The 19,223-nt window shown below is 40.1% G+C and overlaps 2 protein-coding genes across 3 annotated transcripts in view; one reads left to right on the forward strand and one right to left on the reverse strand.

The window, feature by feature from the left end:
- The window catches only part of COMMD10 (COMM domain containing 10), a 206,167-nt gene that overhangs the window by 125,745 nt on the left and 61,199 nt on the right, over positions 1-19,223 (forward strand). The gene's annotated exons all lie outside the window — the stretch shown is intronic.
- LOC107974816 (non-histone chromosomal protein HMG-17-like) lies at positions 481-2,786 on the reverse strand. Its single transcript, XM_054684536.2, has one exon. It carries the CDS (start codon positions 2,784-2,786, stop codon positions 2,385-2,387), a length of 402 nt encoding a protein of 133 aa, XP_054540511.2. The 3' UTR covers positions 481-2,384.

A 19,223-nucleotide genomic window follows, 5' to 3' on the forward strand; every position in this document is an offset into this window, starting at 1 on the left:
TCAAGACCATCCTGGCCAACAAGGTGAAACCCTGTCTCTACTAAAAATACAAAAATTAGCCAGGCGTGGTGGCGTGTGCCTGTAGTTCCAGCTACTCAGGAGGCTGAGGCAGGAGAATCGCTTGAACCTGGGAAGTGGAGGTTGCAGTGAGCCGAGATCAGGCCACTGCACTCCAGCCTGGGCGACAGAGTGGGAGTCCAGCTAAAAAAAGAAATATATATATATATATGTATATATAATTCATATAAATATAGTACTTTATTTAAAAATAAATAGCATTTTCTCCTCTTCTCATTTGTTTATACTTTTAATATGTTCTGTTTACTTGTAATCAATGTGGAGTCTTCTTTTAAAAAAAAAAATAACATTGCTGTTGTGAAGAAAATTTGCAGATGAATATTGGAAAATATACTGAATACCTAGAAGGAAAATAATGTTTTTTGTCCTTAATATAGAGGTCAAAATAGAAAAGCTATTTCTAAAGTTGCCATTCGTGGGAAAGGAAAGGCCTTATCATTTATAGAATTTGATATCAGGGAACAGTTGTTCTGAAGTAAAACAATCCAGACCATTACCACACTGATAATTTTCTCCAATTAGACAGATTAGAGGTTTAATCCTAAAAGAACCCCAGTATCCAATATTTTTGCCTACATCTTTAACATTAAGGAAATCCTTTTTTTAAATTTATATTTTTAACCATTACACAAGATCTTTATTATTGGAAAAAGAACAGACGCAAATTAATCAGAAAATTTCTCATTGAGGAAGATTGAGTTTTTAAATGTATGTTAACAAAAGGTAGAAAAACTGATCACACTTAGCATGTATACAGTACTTATATGGACTAGAAAGTTTGTTCTTGTGCTTTCAGTAGAAACATAAAACAAACCTGATGTTGTCATAGAGATAGTTTCATAATAGGTTATGTTTTTGTACAAGTCCCATATTTTCACTAGAACTATTACAAACATTACAGTCATCAGCAGATGTTACACATGTCTAGCATAGAAATTTCTTTTTTTGTTTTTGTTGTTTGTTTGTTTGAGACGGAGTCTTGCTCTGTCACCAGGCTGGAGTTCAGTGGCACGATCTCGGCTCACTGCAACCTGTGCCTCCTGGAGGTTCAAGCAATTCCCCTGCCTCAGCGTCCCGAGTAGCTGGGACTACAGGTGTGCGCCACCACGCCCAGCTTATTTTTGTATTTTTAGTAGAGATGGGGAATTTCACCATGTTGGCCAGGATGGTCTCGATCTCTTGACCTCATGATCTGCCTGCCTTAGGCTCCCAAAGTGCTGGGATTACAGGCATGAGCCACTGCACCGGGCCCTAGCATAGAAATTTCTAAAGTGGATATAAATTAATCATATCAATTCTAAATTACAGTTTAGTTAACATTTTTTAACCTGTTCTTCAGTTATTACACTGTATTTTTAGTCCAAAAAAAGATGAAAGGATTTATCAGGATATTTTGAGGGGATAGATTTTTAAATAGGTCATTTTGAAGATACTTTTGAGTAGACATAGTCATTACATAGTCATTAAAAAACCAGAGCTTTACATATTTTTATAAAAGAATTTTTAAATTCTAAAAGTAATAAATGACCTTAGGGAAGATTTGGAAAATACAAACAAGTATGAAGAAAAAAAAAGTCCCCCCAATCCCACTGTGCAAATCAACCACTCTTTTTTTTTTTTCCAAGCCAAACTGTATCCAGCTTTATTAAAGATACTTTCCATAAACAGTCATGGTATTTCAGGCAGAACATGGGCAGACAGTCATTAACAGTACACAACAACTTTCAAACTTAACTACCTTCTTCAGTGGACTACCGAAAATCAGAAAGCCACTATAAAACCCAATGAAGTCTTCATCTGATGCTCTGAACAGGCAAAGTTAGGGTTGACATGTCACATTTAGCATGTTGTTTAACAACTTTTCACAAGCTGACCCTCACTATCAGGAAGTGAAATGAAAACGGCAGAATTTATGTGAAGATCCACAATCTAGAAACGGAACCACTGCTCTTTTGACAGGTGCCATCTCAGTGGCATCCCGGAAAAGTCCAGATTGCCTGACACACTGGTAACCAATGATTGGAGGTCAGGTCCCAACAGATGTCTGGGCTTAAGGGAGTTAAGTCTATGCTGATAGATGGGAAGGGAGAAGAGATATAAAAATGATTTTGTTTTTCCATACCACAAGGCTTTTGTGCCAAAGTGGCCATGCGTGTCAAAGTCGAGGAATCCCTCCTGGGAGCCAAGAGTAAGTCTCTCAAAACTAGAAGGGAAAAGTGTTTTCCCCACATCAATCCAGCTTCGAAGACACCCTATTAGTGACATATGCCCCTTCCCCACAAAACAACAATGAAGTGTTCCGTGTGCTAACAACATAGCTCAAAAAAAAAAAAAAAAAGTAAAACAAAATTTTGCATTTTTATAAAACTTGGTAAAAATAGTATTTCAAACTGTTCAGTCACCAGAAGTACACAGTTATCAAAAATGCACACACTTCTCTTGGCATCTCCAGCACCTTCAGCTTTCTGTGCCTGATCTGTTTTGACATCTCCATTTTCTGCAGGGTTTTTCCCCTCCTTGCCAGCATCAGCTTTTCCCTTTCTCCCTTTGGGTACCTTCTCTCCCTTCTTTGCAGGGGCCTTTTTAGGCCTGGGCTCTGGCTTTGGAGGAGCAGGTTTAGCGGACAACCTTGCAGATCTTCTCTGTGGTTCGTCCTTTACCTTGGCTTTATCTCCTTTAGCATCCCCTCCAGCCTTTCTCTTGGGCATGGTGGTGGCAGCGATGGTAGTGGGACATAGGCACTGGGCGTAGGATGCAGTGGCATGTGGGCTTTGGTGGGTCCAGGGGTCGTTCTTGCCTCTTGTTCACACTGCTCCAAATCAACCACTCTTAATAGTAAATTCTTTATAAATATTGACTATTGTGTACATTTAAGCTGTTTATTACTTTTCACTGTTAAAAATAGTTTTTCCTCACACAATTTCTAAGGATGCTTCCTAATGACAGCAAAATGCAATTTTCTAAAGAAATTTATCCAACTTGATAAAACCAAGAGTCCTTTACTTAGGACAGGTATATGGGGTAGCGGTAAGAGCTTCCCTAATCCCTGTTTGACACAAATTTTCTTGGAAGCAAGGAAAGTAGAACCATATTCCCAAGAAGCATTCTCTTGGTGAGGCAGAATAGAAGAAAGAATAAATACTATGAGAACATTTTAGGGACAGTCCTGAATAGTAGTCGAGTAGTAAGGGCTCCAAAAGAACTTACATTCCTTCCTTTGTCACTGGAAAATCCCAGTTAGCTTTGAATAGGGCGTTGACTCTACCCCCATGTTAATATTTTTGGACAGTGTTATAGATTGAATTGTGCTTCCTCAAAATTTGTATGTTGAAGCTGTCACTCCCAATGTGTCTGTATTTGGAGATAGGGCCTTTAATGAGGTAATTAAGGTTAAATGAGATCATAAGGATAGGGCTATTATCCAGTATGACTGGTGTCTTTGTAAGAAAAAGACTAGCTACCAGGTGTCTGCTTTAATAGAGAAAACCTATGAGACAAGACCATCTAAAAGCCAAGGAGAGAAGCCACAGGAGAAACCAGCCCTGCGGACAACTTGATCTTGGACTTTCAGCTTCCAGAACTGAAAGTCTGGAGGCTGTTGTTGAAAATCTGGAGGCTATTGTTGGTGGCTATTTTTTAAGCCACCCAGTCCGTGGCATTTCGTTAATGGCAGCCCTAGCAAACCAATACATACAGTTTTCTCCCTTTCTCTTCCCCTTCCCCCTCCCATTTTAGTAGTAGTGCAGTAGGCAGAATAACAGCTCCTCACAGATAGAAGCTGCTACTCTGTGGACTGTGTAAGCATTACCTTAAAAGGAAAAAAGATTGGGAGACTATCCCGGGTTATCTAGGTAGGCCATAAGCACAATAATAAATGTCCTTATAAGAGAGAGGCAGAGGGAGATTTGACACAGACATACATAAGAGAAGGTGGTACGATCACTAAGGTAGAGACTAGGATAATGGCCACAAGTCAAGAAATGCTGGCAGCTAGAAGGAGGAAGAGGCAAAAAGCAGATTCCCAAGAGGGAATACAGCCCTCCTGACTCCTTGTTTTCTGCCCAGTGAAACTATTTTGGACTTTGTGAGGGAATATATTTCTTTTTGTTTAAGCTATTGAGTTTGTAGTAATTTGTTTTCAGCAGCCATAGGTAACTAATGCAAATAGCTGCTGAAAATGCCAAATACTTTTCAGTGTCTAATGATGTAATCCTATGGTTTTGAATCATATGATGTTTGCTTTCTAATTTGTGAAAAAATCATATCGATTACTTTGCTATTTTTTTGTAAACTCTACCTCTTGCTGGTATTTTTTTCAAACACTGATGGATTTGATAATATTTTGATAGAGTTTTTTATTAAGGAATTAAATAGTCTCTACTTTTTCTTTTTTATACTGTCTTTGTCAGGTTTGGGTCATAAGGTTATATGTTAAATTGTTTTGGATACATAGTCGGAGCCCAGGTTATTCTAACCTTGAAAGTCAGTTATCAAAGCTGAAGCTTTCTATGATAGACAATTGGGAGATAATTTTGGTTCTTAAGTAGAAGAAACCATATTAAAGTGTGTTTTTTAAGATAATAAGACATAACAGTACATCCAAAAATTGTTTGTAGGTACCTAGGGAGCAAAATCAGGCATAAAGTCTCAGATAACAATCTAGGTACTGAGTTTCTCAAACACATTCTGTCTCATTCATGTTCTTCAGGAGTGAAGACTACGTGAATTGAGTTTTGGGGGATTTAATCAGGAAGTAAAGGAATTATAAGCCCCTAGAGAATGTCACAGTAGATGACTGAGAGGTGATCATGTTTATCTTTTCCCTGTAATTCTTTCATTCCATTTTTTTTTCTTTGGAAGAGGTGAACATCGTAGATGATAAACTTTGGGAGTGTTAGGGGATGGCAGGGAACATGTCTGTATAGGTCAGAGTTTCTGAGGTTGGTAGCCTTGGACTTTTTGTGAGAGAAAGAAGAGTAGAGTTATAAGGATCCAGGGATACATATGCAACCCAAGCATTGTATAAACACTGGAAAAATAATATAACTCACACGTCTGTTATTCCACATTTTCAAATGTACTTAATTACTTTGTAAATCTAAATCATCAACTGAAAAATTGTTTCTAAATTTGTGGCACCTGTAGTTAATGCTTTCAAACAACAAATAATAACAGCTTATACCTATTACCCTATGGGAATCTGTAGAGTGGGTTTAAAAAATTATTTTAAAGGGACCATCTTTTAAATGAAACCCTCCCTATAAACTTATAAAATTAATCAGGGAAGAAGGGATGGGGAGAAACAAAAACCAAGCTTGCAGCACATTCAGCGTTAATCACTAGGTCAGGCTTGCTCTCTGGTCTGCTTCTTCATAGTTGTTTGGTGCCTATTGTCCTAGAATCACAAAGACCTTAGATTATAATTCTCCTTAACTGCTCCATAGAAAACAACTTGAACATTATGAAACATTAAGTTTTCCCTTTGAGATACTCTTTTTTTTTTTTTTTTTTAACTGTTCCAAAGGCACATTGGCACCTTTGAGATACTCTTTCAGGTCCTGCATACCAGTGAAACTACAGGCACCAGCTGGTCTGACGGTGAGCTGTCTCAGCAAATGCACTCGGTATCTTGATGATTTCATCTCCCTTATTCCAACCAATCAATGACCCCAAATTTCCAGCCCCTTGCCCTCTACTATCCCCTTAAAATCCCCAGCCCAAAACTCCTCTGGGAGATGGATTTGAGGGTCTCCTCCCATCTCCTTTCTCAGCCACCCTGTGGTTATTAAATTCTTTCTGTGTTACAAACCCTGCTATCTCAGTATATTGGTCTGTTACTGTAGATCAGGCGTACAAATTTGTTGGTCTTGAATCTAAACACCAGTCCCTTAATCTTATTACTGAGGATACTCTTGGCTATGTAGTTACTCATGGTTACATTGCTGGTTAGTTACAGAACCCTGGTGAGAGCCTATGTTTTCAAGATCTCTTAGAAATGCTGTGAAGAAAAGGTCTTAGGTTTAGGTCTTAGTAGTAATTATTTGGTTTGACTTTGGAAAAGTGTAGATACCTGCATCTCCTCACTGTGGGGTATGCACAGATGAAATGTTGCATTATTACGTTTTGAAAGGTGCAGGATAGCTTCTGTTTTTCAACATTATGCTTTAGTTGTTCTAGCCACCATTCTTTATTTAAATGAGTAGGAAGTCAAGAGCAAAGTAAAGATGGATTTTTGGAGTCCTTTGCTTATTTTCCCACATTTTTTCTTACCAGAGAACACATAACATAGATAGGTAGATAGGAAGGGAGGGAGGCAGATAGGCAGGCAGTTCAACCAGAAAAAAATCAAGCCTGTTTTAGCAGGTTGTGAAAAGATGAACTGAATCTGTCAATGTCTGCATCTTCTTTAGTTACCAGGAGTGGATGTGGGTAAGCCTTGGTGCAGCAGACAATACTGATAAGTGTATATGTTCCAAATAGAGATGTGGTCATAGGAGGAAAAAGAATGTTAATGCCATCTGGGATGTTAAGACGTTAGGGAAGGACACAGAGCATAATTGAGATGAAATTGTAACTTCTTACTCTCTTCAGTGATAGTCAAATCTAATTTAAGTCTGTTACTCTATTCTTATGAAAACATTCTCAAGAGCTGAAGAAAATAAATAGTAAGGCAGTCTGTATGGACCTTAACAAAACTTAGTTTTGACTATTGGAATTAAATTTTAATATTTTAATTTGGAAATCTACTCATCCTGAAATCTCTTTTGGTAAAAACATGGAATCTTTTTAGTATGAATTAGAATTATTCTGGTCAACAATTATAGTTTCTGTACCCATTAGGGTATCAAAGTCTTATATTCAGATTATATTAAGTTGACTCATTGACTCATCTAGTTCAATGGGAATATGATTTTAGAAGTAGAATAAAGTCTACTTGTATTTGTAAAGTTGATACAATGTTTTATGAGGGAATTTAATGTTCTTTTCAGGAACATGAGGCTGGACAGAAAGATAATCTTACAAGAAATTATCTCAGTTTTTCATTTTGGCCTTTTGTTCACAAAAGAGCTAGAATTCAAAAGAAAACAACATTTAGCCTATTTATTTATTTGTTTATTATTATTATTATTATTATTATTTTCTTTTTTATTGATCATTCTTGGGTGTTTCTCGCAGAGGGGGATTTGGCAGAATCACAGGACAATAGTGGAGGGAAGGTCAGCAGATAAACAAGTGAACAAAGTTCTCTGGTTTTCCTAGGCAGAGGACCCTGCGGCCTTCCGCAGTGTTTGTGTCCCTGGGTACTTGAGATTAGGGAGTGGTGATGACTCTTAACGAACATGCTGCCTTCAAGCATCTGTTTAACAAAGCACATCTTGTACCGCCCTTAATCCATTCAACCCTGAGTGGATACAGCACATGTTTCAGAGAGCACAGGGTTGGGGGTAAGGTCACAGATCAACAGGATCCCAAGGCAGAAGAATTTTTCTTAGTACAGAACAAAATGAAAAGTCTCCCATGTCTACCTCTTTCTACACAGACACGGCAACCATCCGATTTCTCAATCTTTTCCCCACCTTTCCCCCCTTTCTATTCCACAAAACCGCCATTGTCTTCATGGCCCGTTCTCAATGAGCTGTTGAGTACACCTCCCAGATGGGGTGGTGGCCGGGCAGAGGAGCTCCTCACTTCCCAGTAGGGGCGGCCGGGCAGAAGCGCCCCTCACCTCCCGGACGGGGCGGCTGGCCGGGCGGGGGGCTGACCCCCCCCACCTCCCTCCCGGACGGGGCGGCTGGCCGGGCGGGGGGCTGACCCCCCACCTCCCTCCCGGACAGGGCGGCTGGCCAGGCAGAGGGGCTCCTCACTTCCCAGTAGGGGCGGCCGGGCAGAGGCGCCCCTCACTTCCCCGACGGGGCGGCTGGCCTGGCGGGGGGCTGACCCCCCCACCTCCCTCCTGGACGGGGCGGCTGGCTGGGCAGAGGGGCTCCTCACTTCCCGGTAGGGGCTTCCGGGCAGAGATGCCCCTCACCTCCCGGACAGGGCGGCTGGCCGGGCGGGGGGCTGACCCCCCCACCTCCCTCCCGGACGGGGCGGCTGGCCGGGCGGGGGGCTGACCCCCCCCACCTCCCTCCCGGACGGGGCGGCTGGCCGGGCGGGGGGCTGACCCCCCCACCTCCCTCCCGGACGGGGCGGCTGGCCGGGCGGGGGGCTGACACCCCCACCTCCCTCCCGGACGGGGCGGCTGGCTGGGCGGGGGGCTGACCCCCCCACCTCCCTCCCAGATGGGGCGGCTGGCCGTGCGGGGGGCTGACCCCCCCACCTCCCTCCCGTACGGGGCGGCTGGCCGGGCGGGGGCTGACCCCCCCACCTCCCTCCCGGACGGGGCGGCTGGCCGGGCAGAGGGGCTCCTCACTTCCCAGTAGGGGCGGCCGGGCAGAGGCGCCCCCCACCTCCTGGACAGGGCGGCTGGCCGGGCGGGGGGCTGATCCCCCCACCTCCCTCCCGGACGGGGCGGCTGGCCAGGCGGGGGGCTGACCCCCCCCACCTCCCTCCTGGATGGGGCGGCTGTCCGGGCAGGGGGCTGACCCCCCCACCTCCCTCCCGGATGGGGCGGCTGGCCGGGCGGGGGGCTGACCCCCCCACCTCCCTCCCGGACGGGGCGGCTGGCCGGGCAGAGGGGCTCCTCACTTCCCAGTAGGGGCGGCCGGGCAGAGGCACCCCTCGCCTCCCGGACGGGGCGGCTGGCCAGGCGGGGGGCTGACCCCCCCACCTCCCTCCCGGACGAGGCGGCTGGCCGGGCAGAGGGGCTCCTCACTTCCCGGTAGGGGCGGCCGGGCAGAGGCGCCCCTCACCTCCCGGATGGGGCGGCTGGCCGGGCGGGGGGCTGACCCCCCCACCCCCCTCCCGGTCGAGGAGGGAGGATGCTCCTCACTTCTCAGACGGGGTGGCTGCCAAGCAGAGGGTCTCCTCACTTCTCAGACAGGGCGGCCGGGCAGAGACGCTCCTCACATCCCGGACGGGGCGGCAGGGCAGAGGTGCTCCCCACATCTCAGACGATGGGCGGCCGGGCAGAGACGCTCCTCACTTCCCAGATGTGATGGTGGCCGGGAAGAGGCGCTCCTCACTTCCTAGATGGGATGGCGGCCGGGCAGAGACGCTCCTCACTTTCCAGACTGGGCAGCCAGGCAGAGGGGCTCCTCACATCCCAGACGATGGGCGGTCAGGCGGAGACGCTCCTCACTTCCCAGATGGGGTGGCTGCCAGGCAGAGGCTGCAATCTCGGCACTTAGGGAGGCCAAGGCAGGCGGCTGGGAGGTGGTTATAGCGAGCCGAGATCACGCCACTGCACTCCAGCCTGGGCGCCATTGAGCACTGAGTTAACGAGACTCCGTCTGCAATCCCGGCACCTCGGGAGGCCGAGGCTGGCGGATCATTCGCGGTTAGGAGCTGGAGACCAGCCCAGCCGACACATCGAAACCCCGTCTCCACCAAAAAAAATACGAAAACCAGTCAGGCGTGGCGGCGCGCGCCTGCAATCGCAGGCACTCGGCAGGCTGAGGCAGGAGAATCGGGCAGGGAGGTTGCAGTGAGCTGAGATGGCAGCAGTACCGTCCAGCTTTGGCTCGGCATCAGAGGGAGACCGTGGAGAGAGGGGAGAGCTGAGAGGGGAGAGCTGAGAGGGGAGAGGGGAGAGGGGGGAGGGGAGAGGGGAGAGGGGGAAGGGGAGAGGGGAGAGGGGGAAATCACGCTCCTCTTGAGCTCCTAAAACGTTGTGTTTATTATTTTTTGAGAGGGAGTCTTGCTCTGTTGCCCAGGCTGGAATGCAGTGGTGCCATCTCGGCTCACTGCAACCTCTGCCTCCCAGGTTTAAGCGATTCTTCTGCCTCAGCCTCCCAAGTAGCTGGGACTACAGTTACATGCCACCACGCCTGGCTAATTTTTTGTATTTTTGGTAGGGACAGGGTTTCACCGTGTTGATCAGGCTTGTCTCGAACACCTGACCTTGTGATCCACCCACCTCAGCCTCCAAAGTGCTGGGATTACAAGTGTGAGCCACTGCACTCAGCCGCCCTTTTTAATACTATGGTTATTTTAGTTGATATCTTCAGATTGCTCTTGATTGGAGTATATAAAATATGTCATAGATTGTGTTATTTTAATTTTACTTGTCTATGTTCTTATTTCTTTGAAGTTGCTATTTTTCACTATATTTTGCTGTCACCTATAAATTATAAATATTAGCCTTAACAGAAGTCAGATATTTTCTATATTGGATTTTTTTGAAAAAAAGGAGATAGGATAAAATGTAAGGAAATCAAATCTAGGAACTACTTTAGAAAAGTCAGAGGATTTTTATTTAGTATTGAGAAGTATAAGATAAGTTAAATGTATACACCAGAGAAAAAAAGTTCTTATTACAATGTAATATGTGGAACAAAAAAAATAGTAAGGATATGGCTATCTATATTTTATTTTAATGTTTATTTAACAAATAGTTACTCAGCTCCAAATTAGGTACTAGAAACTGTCTCAGACTCTGGGAATATATTTCCAAACATCCTGGTCAATGAAACATTAAATTTCTAATTAGAAATTTTAGAAGTTCTAAGAAAGCAAAAAGCTCATGGTGCTTTTGGAACATAGTCCAGGGAGATTTAACCTAATCCAGAGAAGCTCGGGAAAAATTTGTGCCAGACTATAAGATGAGACCGTAAGGTTGAGTCAGAGAGGGACAGAAGGGGTTTGGAGAGAATGTTATTGGAGTATAGGAATAGTATGTTCAAAAACTCTGAAGCGACTATAATGTATTGTAAGATACCCTGAAAGAAGTTCATGATCGTAGGAGTGGAGGCAGTGAGAAGAGGTGAAGCCAGACTGGAATGGTTCAAAGGCAACACTTGAAATTATCTGATTAAAATAAGGCACTCAACATAGCCTTAAGAATGAAGGTTATTCCATTTGGTATTCTTTGCTGAACTGCTTAACAATATTTTTATGTTTCCATGTGCTGAATTCATCTTATAAATTTTTTTAAAAGTAATGCATGTGTTTGGAGCACCATTATAAGACCATGGAAATGGTTTTACTGTTTGTCTCTTTTACGTTTTTTAAGAACAAAGCTTCCATTTTCCACTTCCATCTCTTGGACTATTCATTTAACGGTGATCTTTCTGTTTCTTAATCCAGGTTCTAAGGATTCTGGGGTTGGTAGTTTAACTCTTAATCCTTTTAAAAAATTGAACCAATGTATCTTTTCAATGAGAAATAGTTCATAAATCTTGCTACTCAAATAAATCATTAGTCTATATGAGGACTTCAGTTGGGAATTCGTTTATTCTTGTTCACTAGAATTAGGAAACTCTATGTAGATAGGAGCCATCTCTGTGTTTACTTACTGTCTCTACAGTTCCCAGCCATTGCCTAGTATATTAATCCATTTTTGTTGGTATAAAGGAATATCTGAGACTGGGTAATTTACAAAGGAATGATATTTATTTTGGCTCATGTTTCTGCAGACTGTACAGGAAGTGTAGTGCTCTCATCTGCTTCTGGTAAGGCCTCAGGAAGCTTACAATCATGGTGGAAGGCAAAAGGGGAGTTGGCATATCACATGGTGAGAGGGAACAAGGGTCCGGGGCCGCGGTGCCGCACTCTTTTAAACAACCAGATCTCATATTAACTCAGAGCGAGAACTCATTTATTGTGAGGACAGCACCAAGCCATTCATGAGGGATCTTCCCCCAAGCCCCAAACACCTCCCTCTAGGCCCACCTCCAGCATTAGACATCCTATTTCAACATGAGGTTTGGAGGGGACAAAACATTCAAACTGTATCACCCGGGATATTGTTGATGAAGTATTTGTTGATTGAATTAATACTAAATTTTGTTGGCATTACATTTTATTTTGACTTTAAATGCTGATGAGTATTTGATAGTTCATGGTTCTGTGATAACATTTAGGCTTGTAGTGAATAAAACATTACAATATTGTTTAAATCTTTTCTTTTACATTTAAATAAAAGATGGATAAGAATGTTACTTTAACATTTTATATAATATCCTTTAACAATCTGTAGGCTAATCTTTAGTTTATGGGGCTTCTAACCCATAATGCAGTTTCACTGATTCTTTTGCCATTTCCAATTTGTTGCTGTGACCATTTGGTGAATATTTTATTTCACTTATTATACTTTTTAGATCTAGAGTTTTCTGTTTTTGTTGTTTCTATTTTTCTCTTGAGATTTATTCTGTGTTCACTCACTGATAGCATATTTTTCTTCAGTTCTTTGAATATATTTATAATAGCTTTTTTGAATTACTTTACTTGCTAAATTCATTGTCTGAGCCCAGTTGGAGTCATTTGTATTGAGTGTATTTTTTCTTAAGTAATTTCCTGAAGACTTTCCTGTTTGTTTTTTTGGGGATTTTTTTTTTTTTTTTTTGCATATGTAGAAATTTCTGGTTGAAAACTAGACATTGGGAAACATATGGTGAAATGACTCTGGGTTCTGTCATATTCTTTTGAGGACCTTGGTTTTTTGTTCTAGTAGGCAATTAACTTCCTTGGGTTGAAACCACAAACTGTCTCCTGTGAGGTATTCAGCTTACACCTTTCCTCTGCTGCTTTGTTAGCCTGAACACCTGTAGGTCCCCCTTGTATATGCACAGTGTGGTAGCCCAAAGATTTTGGCAGATGCTCATCTTCTTTGTTGTTTCTTTGTGTCTCAGAATTTCCTCCTAATTGACAGTAGCCATGCCAGCTTTGGGCCCTATACTCTGACACAAGCCTGTCTAGATTCATCTTTCTACCACTCAAGCTGTAAATGATTGAAAAATGTTCTCAGTTAATAAAAGAATCACAGATTCTAAAATCTTGTTTTTTTTTTCTTCTCTTCCTGCTTTTTCACTAGGCTTCATAGGCCTCCCTTGCTCGTGTGTAAATTTTGTTGTCAGCTAGGAATTTGTGTAGCTTGTGCTCTGAATTTGAGTCTTGTGCCTTCTGTGATTAGCTTGGTGCTAAGATTTTTCCTTTAAATTTTCAGCTGTTTTTCCAGCTCTCCACTCCAAGTTCTAGCATCTTTAGCCAGTGCGAAGCCATTTTTTTCTTCTCCTTTTTTGTAGCTGTAGCTATGGAGTTTGGTCAGTGCCCTGCAGCCAGTATGAACTCTCAATTCTTACCCCTTCTAGTTTTCAAAATAAAACTCTCTTCAGCCTTATGTCTGCATTTGAAAGTTTGAAGTATCTTCAAGTAGTTCGTTTGCTTTAATCTAGTATCTTATTATTGGTATCTCTGGGGTTTTGTATGACCACGTCAGTTTTTCAGCATGATCAGAAGTTAAACTACTTCATCCCTATTGATTTCAAATAGTACATTTAAAACAAGGGCTTCTAAACATTCAATGAAATTCAAATGATGTTTTAGACATTAACTTACACCTCAACTCTTCCAAATTTGTAAGTTCATGTTTACACTTTGTACTTCCCTTTTTTTTTTTTTTGAGAACAGCAAATTATATTTCAGCTGATGAACTTTCCTCAGTTTCTGTTAATTACATGTGTGTCTCTATTTAGTAGTGCATTTAGAGTCACTATTTTTCACTGCTGCAGATATCTAGACATTTGATTGGAAAATAGTTCGGCATTGAACTTAGTAGCAATATTGGGGGACTTGGGACTAAAAAGCACCAATCAACTTAGAATACCAAGCCCTGTAGTAACACAAGGGAAAAAAAAATTCCTGAAGCCAATACCTTGGGAAATAAAGATAATAGAAATGAAATCATCTAAGTAGATGGCCTTAATATTTCTGGACATGTTCCATAACCCTCACAGGTAATAGTGGACTGGCATCTGGGAGACAGGACAAAACATAAATGTGGAATTTCAAGGATATTCCTATTTTCTGTTAAAGTTGCAGGAAGTATGAATTACTAAAGACTTTACATATGGTCAGATTGCTGAGTTTCAGTTTCAAATATTAAACACTCTTTTTCAGACGTTCTCCCATTTCACTCTCATTTCATATGAGTTCATATTATTTTATGCCCCAGGCACGAAGTGTAGATAAGTTTACTGCTCCAATGTATACTGTTTATCTGATTCACTCTCCCCCTCTTTTGCCTTCTGGTGTTACAGAGTGGTAAGCAGGAAAGCAGGTTCTGTATCTATCTGTGCTATAGGTTCACTATCCTTGCCATAAATTAAGTTGATCACTTAAAAAGTATCACTACTTTAGCACTAGATTTAGCTCGCTTTTAACAGAAATTTCATGGTGATCTTTTCTTATTTCAAGGCCCTCGAAATAAGGGCCTTGTTTTCTCGTTAATGGAGCATCTCATTCTCCTTCAACAGGGCTTGATTTCCTTTGAACGAACATTATTCTTACCAATAATTCTGATAACTTTCTGGTAATTTAATTGTGGTTATCCATCCTCTTTATTCTCCATCAGTTCATTTTAGATATTCTTCTGATTTCCTTTTGTCTTTCACAAGATCTTTGAAATCCCATTTTCTCTACATCTTTAATATGACCTGAAAAAAATGTTTGTTCAATTTATACATCCTGCCACAAAATAGTACTCTGCTTCAAATTCCCCATTTATGTTTTGTCTCCTCTGCCACAGGTAATAACCCGTCCACTATTACCTGTGGGGGTTATGGAACATGTCCAGAAATACTAAGGCTGCCCACTTATGTGATTTTATGCTTATTATCTTCATTTTCCAAGGTATTGGCTTCAGGATGTTTTTTCTCCTTGTGTTTTCTGGCTTGATTGGTGATGCCGAGCTTTCACACAGCTTTTCAGTTTCTCAGCTTAGAAGCAAGGAATGTTAAAAAGTTACTATCAGTGCCTTTAATCATGAAAAAGACAAGTAGAAGGAATTAGTTCTCTCACCCAGGGACATCAGTGTGTATGTATACCAGTGGGAACCAGACATCGTGTCTAGGTAAAATCACTTATCACACTGCAGCTACTTTTTTCACCTGGTAATTTTAGCCAAACTAGGTCATGTTATAAATGTCAGCAAGGCAAAAGAGAGAATAAAATGTCATCAGAATAATGCACATACATTTCAGTGGAGCTTAAAATCTTTTATAGGAAACAGGATTATGAGGTAGGAGATTTTTTTCATTGCGGCAGTGAATGTGATTACAGTTACTATGATTCTTAAGGTATTCACTTTGGCCTCATTCCTGCTTTCTTTAAATTAGAAAAAATATCTCAAGTTTGCTTACAGGTAAGAGTTTTAAGCCAAATAAATAACAGTTATTGTAGTGATTTGGTTGAAAAATAAACTTCTAATTCCCCTTTAAAAACTGAGAAGAAATGAAATATAGTGCAACGTCAGCCACAAAATCATTATTTTGATAGCTAACATCATTTGTATTCTAGGCTAGAATTTTAAAATTTAAAGTTCAAAAAATAAAATTTTATTCACATTGTTGATTTTGCCCAATGACACAAGCTATATGTTAATATTAAATTAATATAGACAAATTAAAGAAAGTACCACATTTATCACTTTCATATGTAGTAATTTTTATTTCAATAACCAGAATTGTAGGTTTCAAAAAATGTTTGAAAATTTGCTTTAATTAATAGTTTTGACAAAGAACCTTTAATAGACCACTGCTTTTCTTTTCAAAGTTTCAGTTAAACCTGAAGAAATAATATGGTCCTGCTGTGATTTTTAAATGAATGCTTTTGTGGTTGCATAAATTGTGTTTTTTCATGAATATTAGGATTGTAAATGAAAATTAAGTCTGGATTCTGATCCTTTTCCTTTCAAGCTTATTAAAATAAGATCTTTTAGGATCACTGTGACTTTCTCCTTGTTACTTTTATGTCATAACTTAGCCCTGATTATAAACAAACTTTAACTGTTTCTTAATTCAGTTTTTTCTTTTGTCATGAGCAAAGAAAAATTACTGAAATAAATAAGCATTGAGACATATTCTTGTAGTTGAAAACTTAGTGTGGGAATCATATTTTTGACTCCCAGCTCAGGATAGTATTAGGTAGGGTAGATTATTTTATCTTCTTGTAAAATAGTGTAAAATAAATATTTGCCTATAGACATTACAGTTTAGAGTAGAGAAGTTTCACATTAGAAAGATGCTGATTCGCCTTTACATTTAGGCATAAAAGAGGGAGTACATAGAGAGCATTTATAATTTATCTACTTTAAACATAATTATTTTTTATTATTTCCCTTTGCACTATTTTTAATCCTACTCATAGAATGAAAGATGAGGCATCGAACTTGTATCTAAGATTGATGATTTGTTTTGAGTCTGGGGCAGACAGACACAGTAATGGCTTAGTCTGATACAGGCATTTTGGGTTCAGTCTCTAGGGACAGGTATTCATATGTAATAAAACCACTTGAACTGGCATTGATTGTCATTGTTGATAATCCTAGCAGGATCAACATTGATTGAGTAAATAAAAAGATCGAATTTACCTTCTTCTGGCAAGGCAGGCAGAGAAGCAGGACAAAGCATAAAGACTTGACAGCACTGTAGCATTACCTCTATTCAACTGTGCTTCAGAGAAAAGAAGTGGCAATGATTAAGGGTACTGTTCAATTCAACAAGCAATTATTGAGCAGTTCTGTAGCCCAACACTGTGTTAGCTGCTAAAGGACACAAAAGGAGAAGACAGTATGATTTTGCACTAAAGTAGTTTATCATCTAAATTGGAAGACAAACGGTTCATATGTGAAACAGCTAGAAAACAAATTATGACAATATATAATTGAGTGTACAGTTGTTCATGCAACAGAATACAAGCACAATTTATTTGTCCAGCAAGTGAAAAGATATATCTTTATAATGTTTATAATGTTAAATTTTGTGTGGCAACATAAAGTAACATAGCCTGAGTTAATTCCGGTCTTTGGTTATTTAAGATGAAAAAAAACCCCAGCAATTTAAATGGTATTTATTTAAAATATCCTTTATTTTATTTATAGTCCTTTATTTAGACCACCTAAAAACACTAGATATATGATTATTCATACCTGAGCCCCCCCCCAAAAAAAATCAAGACTAGCTTACTCCCTGTTAATGATTCAATCAATTGAGTATAAACTTTATTAGGTTTTGTTCACTATTGATTCTTTGCCTCATATATCATAAAGGTTCATTCTATCTATTTTGCAGTATTTTCCAATGTCTAGGTATTCTGAATTATGTTCACTAAAAATTAGGTCTCAAAGAGCATCATAATCTCCTTAGCTTTGTATAAGGAAGCCATGTAACAAAGCAGCCTTACTACATTTCTGTTTTTGCTTTTGTTTTATTTTTATCTCCATTACTTGTTAAGTGGTAATGGTGTAGTAGCATCTTAAAATACCATACTATTAAGATTGAGCCGGGGAACCTTCTCCTATTCTTTGCTCTTCAGATATTTCTCTACTGTAACCCCATAGCTCTTGAACATCTCATGACATGTATCATTGTATTTTAATTTAATAAATTCATTTTTCTATGCACTAGACTGGCTTCTTTGCATTATAACCAGGACTTCACATAGATGCTGGTACCTCATAGATTTCTAATAAATACCTGCTGAATTAAGGAAACACAAATTTATGTTCTACATCACGATGTTAGTGAAAATTTGTTGCTGTGTTTATTTCTCACAATAAATAAACATGGGGTACATCCTGTAGTAGTGTCCTATGGGAATCAATTATTGATACCCAGTGATGTAGACAAGTTGTTTTAAAAAAGAAAAGATTGAAGGAAAGCAGCCTCCTCTTTTACCAGCCCCCACCTCAACTATATAATTTTAAGAAAATTGATATCAAAAGCTGTGATATCCATTTCTCTTTACCATCCAAAGTTCTTGAAGTTGCCTTGACAAGCAGAGATTCCTTGAATCAGTCCAAATACATGATATATAGATATATAATACGTGTGTGTGTGTTGACATCTTTAGTAGAAACAGCTTTTCAGATATTGATTTCATACTGTCTTCCTCCTGGCTTTCCATTGACTTAATGATTTCAGATACAGTTTCAAATTGCATCTTAATTGTGGGGAGTGGGGATAGTAGCTAGCCTCTGGCTCCTCTTTTTTAAGGTTATTTCTGAGACTGCCTTGGAGTGGTTCAAACCAGAATAAATGCAGTTTACTGCCTATCACTCCATACTCTTAAGATGGTTTTGCCAGCTTTTAGAGCCTCTCAGATGTTCTAAAATAAGGTCAAGCTGATTCTACATCCTATTGGTGGTAGGTGTTAGTGCTGTCAATTTGGCAAAATGTTTTTGACTTGAGATAGAATCATTAATCCAGGGATATCTTGTTAATAAATTTACTGACTACTCACTTGGAATTTTTGATGTAGAAGTTTTTAATAATATAGCTTTTTCTTGTCAACAAGAGTACATTCTGACTGATTCTATTTATAAAAGTATGCAATACTAATGTTTAATATTAGAACAGTTAGCAGTAGTTAACTTTGGAGAACAAAAATGGTAGAGGTAAGGGGTCAGTAAGAGGACTTCTGAGGATGCAGGTAATGTATTTATTCAGCGAGTCCTGGTTATATGGGTGTGTTTATTTTGTAGTAACTCATTGAGCTGTATGATTGCTGTACTTCACTAAAATCTATGGAGATCAAAGGCTACTTTGGCAGCTTTAGTTTAATGACAAACTTATTATTTTCTTAAACAATGGGCAAAATTTTCTTCTGACTTTCAGATTCCTACAGTCTTAAAGGGAAAGATAAAACTATTTTAGTATGATAGCTAAAATGCTTTTGCTCTTTTAAAATTGTCATTATAAAGTGTATTGTTTATTTTAACTTTCATATGACTGTTATTGGCTACTTAAAAGTCTTTAAAGAAATTAATTGGGAAATAACAGTTGAACATGAATACGGGAGTACTTACTTCAAGACAATCCAGAAAAAAAAAAACAACAGAATATAAAATGTAATGTTTAACAAAAAACAAATGTCATTTTGTATTTAAAGAACAGTTTAAGGTATGTTTAAAACAACTACTTCTGAACTGAATGATACTACTTCGCACCCCCTCCATGGCAAAGGGGTCATCTAAATTAGTTGTAGTCAACTGCACCAAGCTGAAGAGCCACTTTACACTGAACTGAATTTCGTATGGAAGCTGGAAA

This window comes from Pan troglodytes, chromosome 4, assembly GCF_028858775.2.
Source record: "Pan troglodytes isolate AG18354 chromosome 4, NHGRI_mPanTro3-v2.0_pri, whole genome shotgun sequence".
Lineage (NCBI taxonomy): Eukaryota > Metazoa > Chordata > Mammalia > Primates > Hominidae > Pan > Pan troglodytes.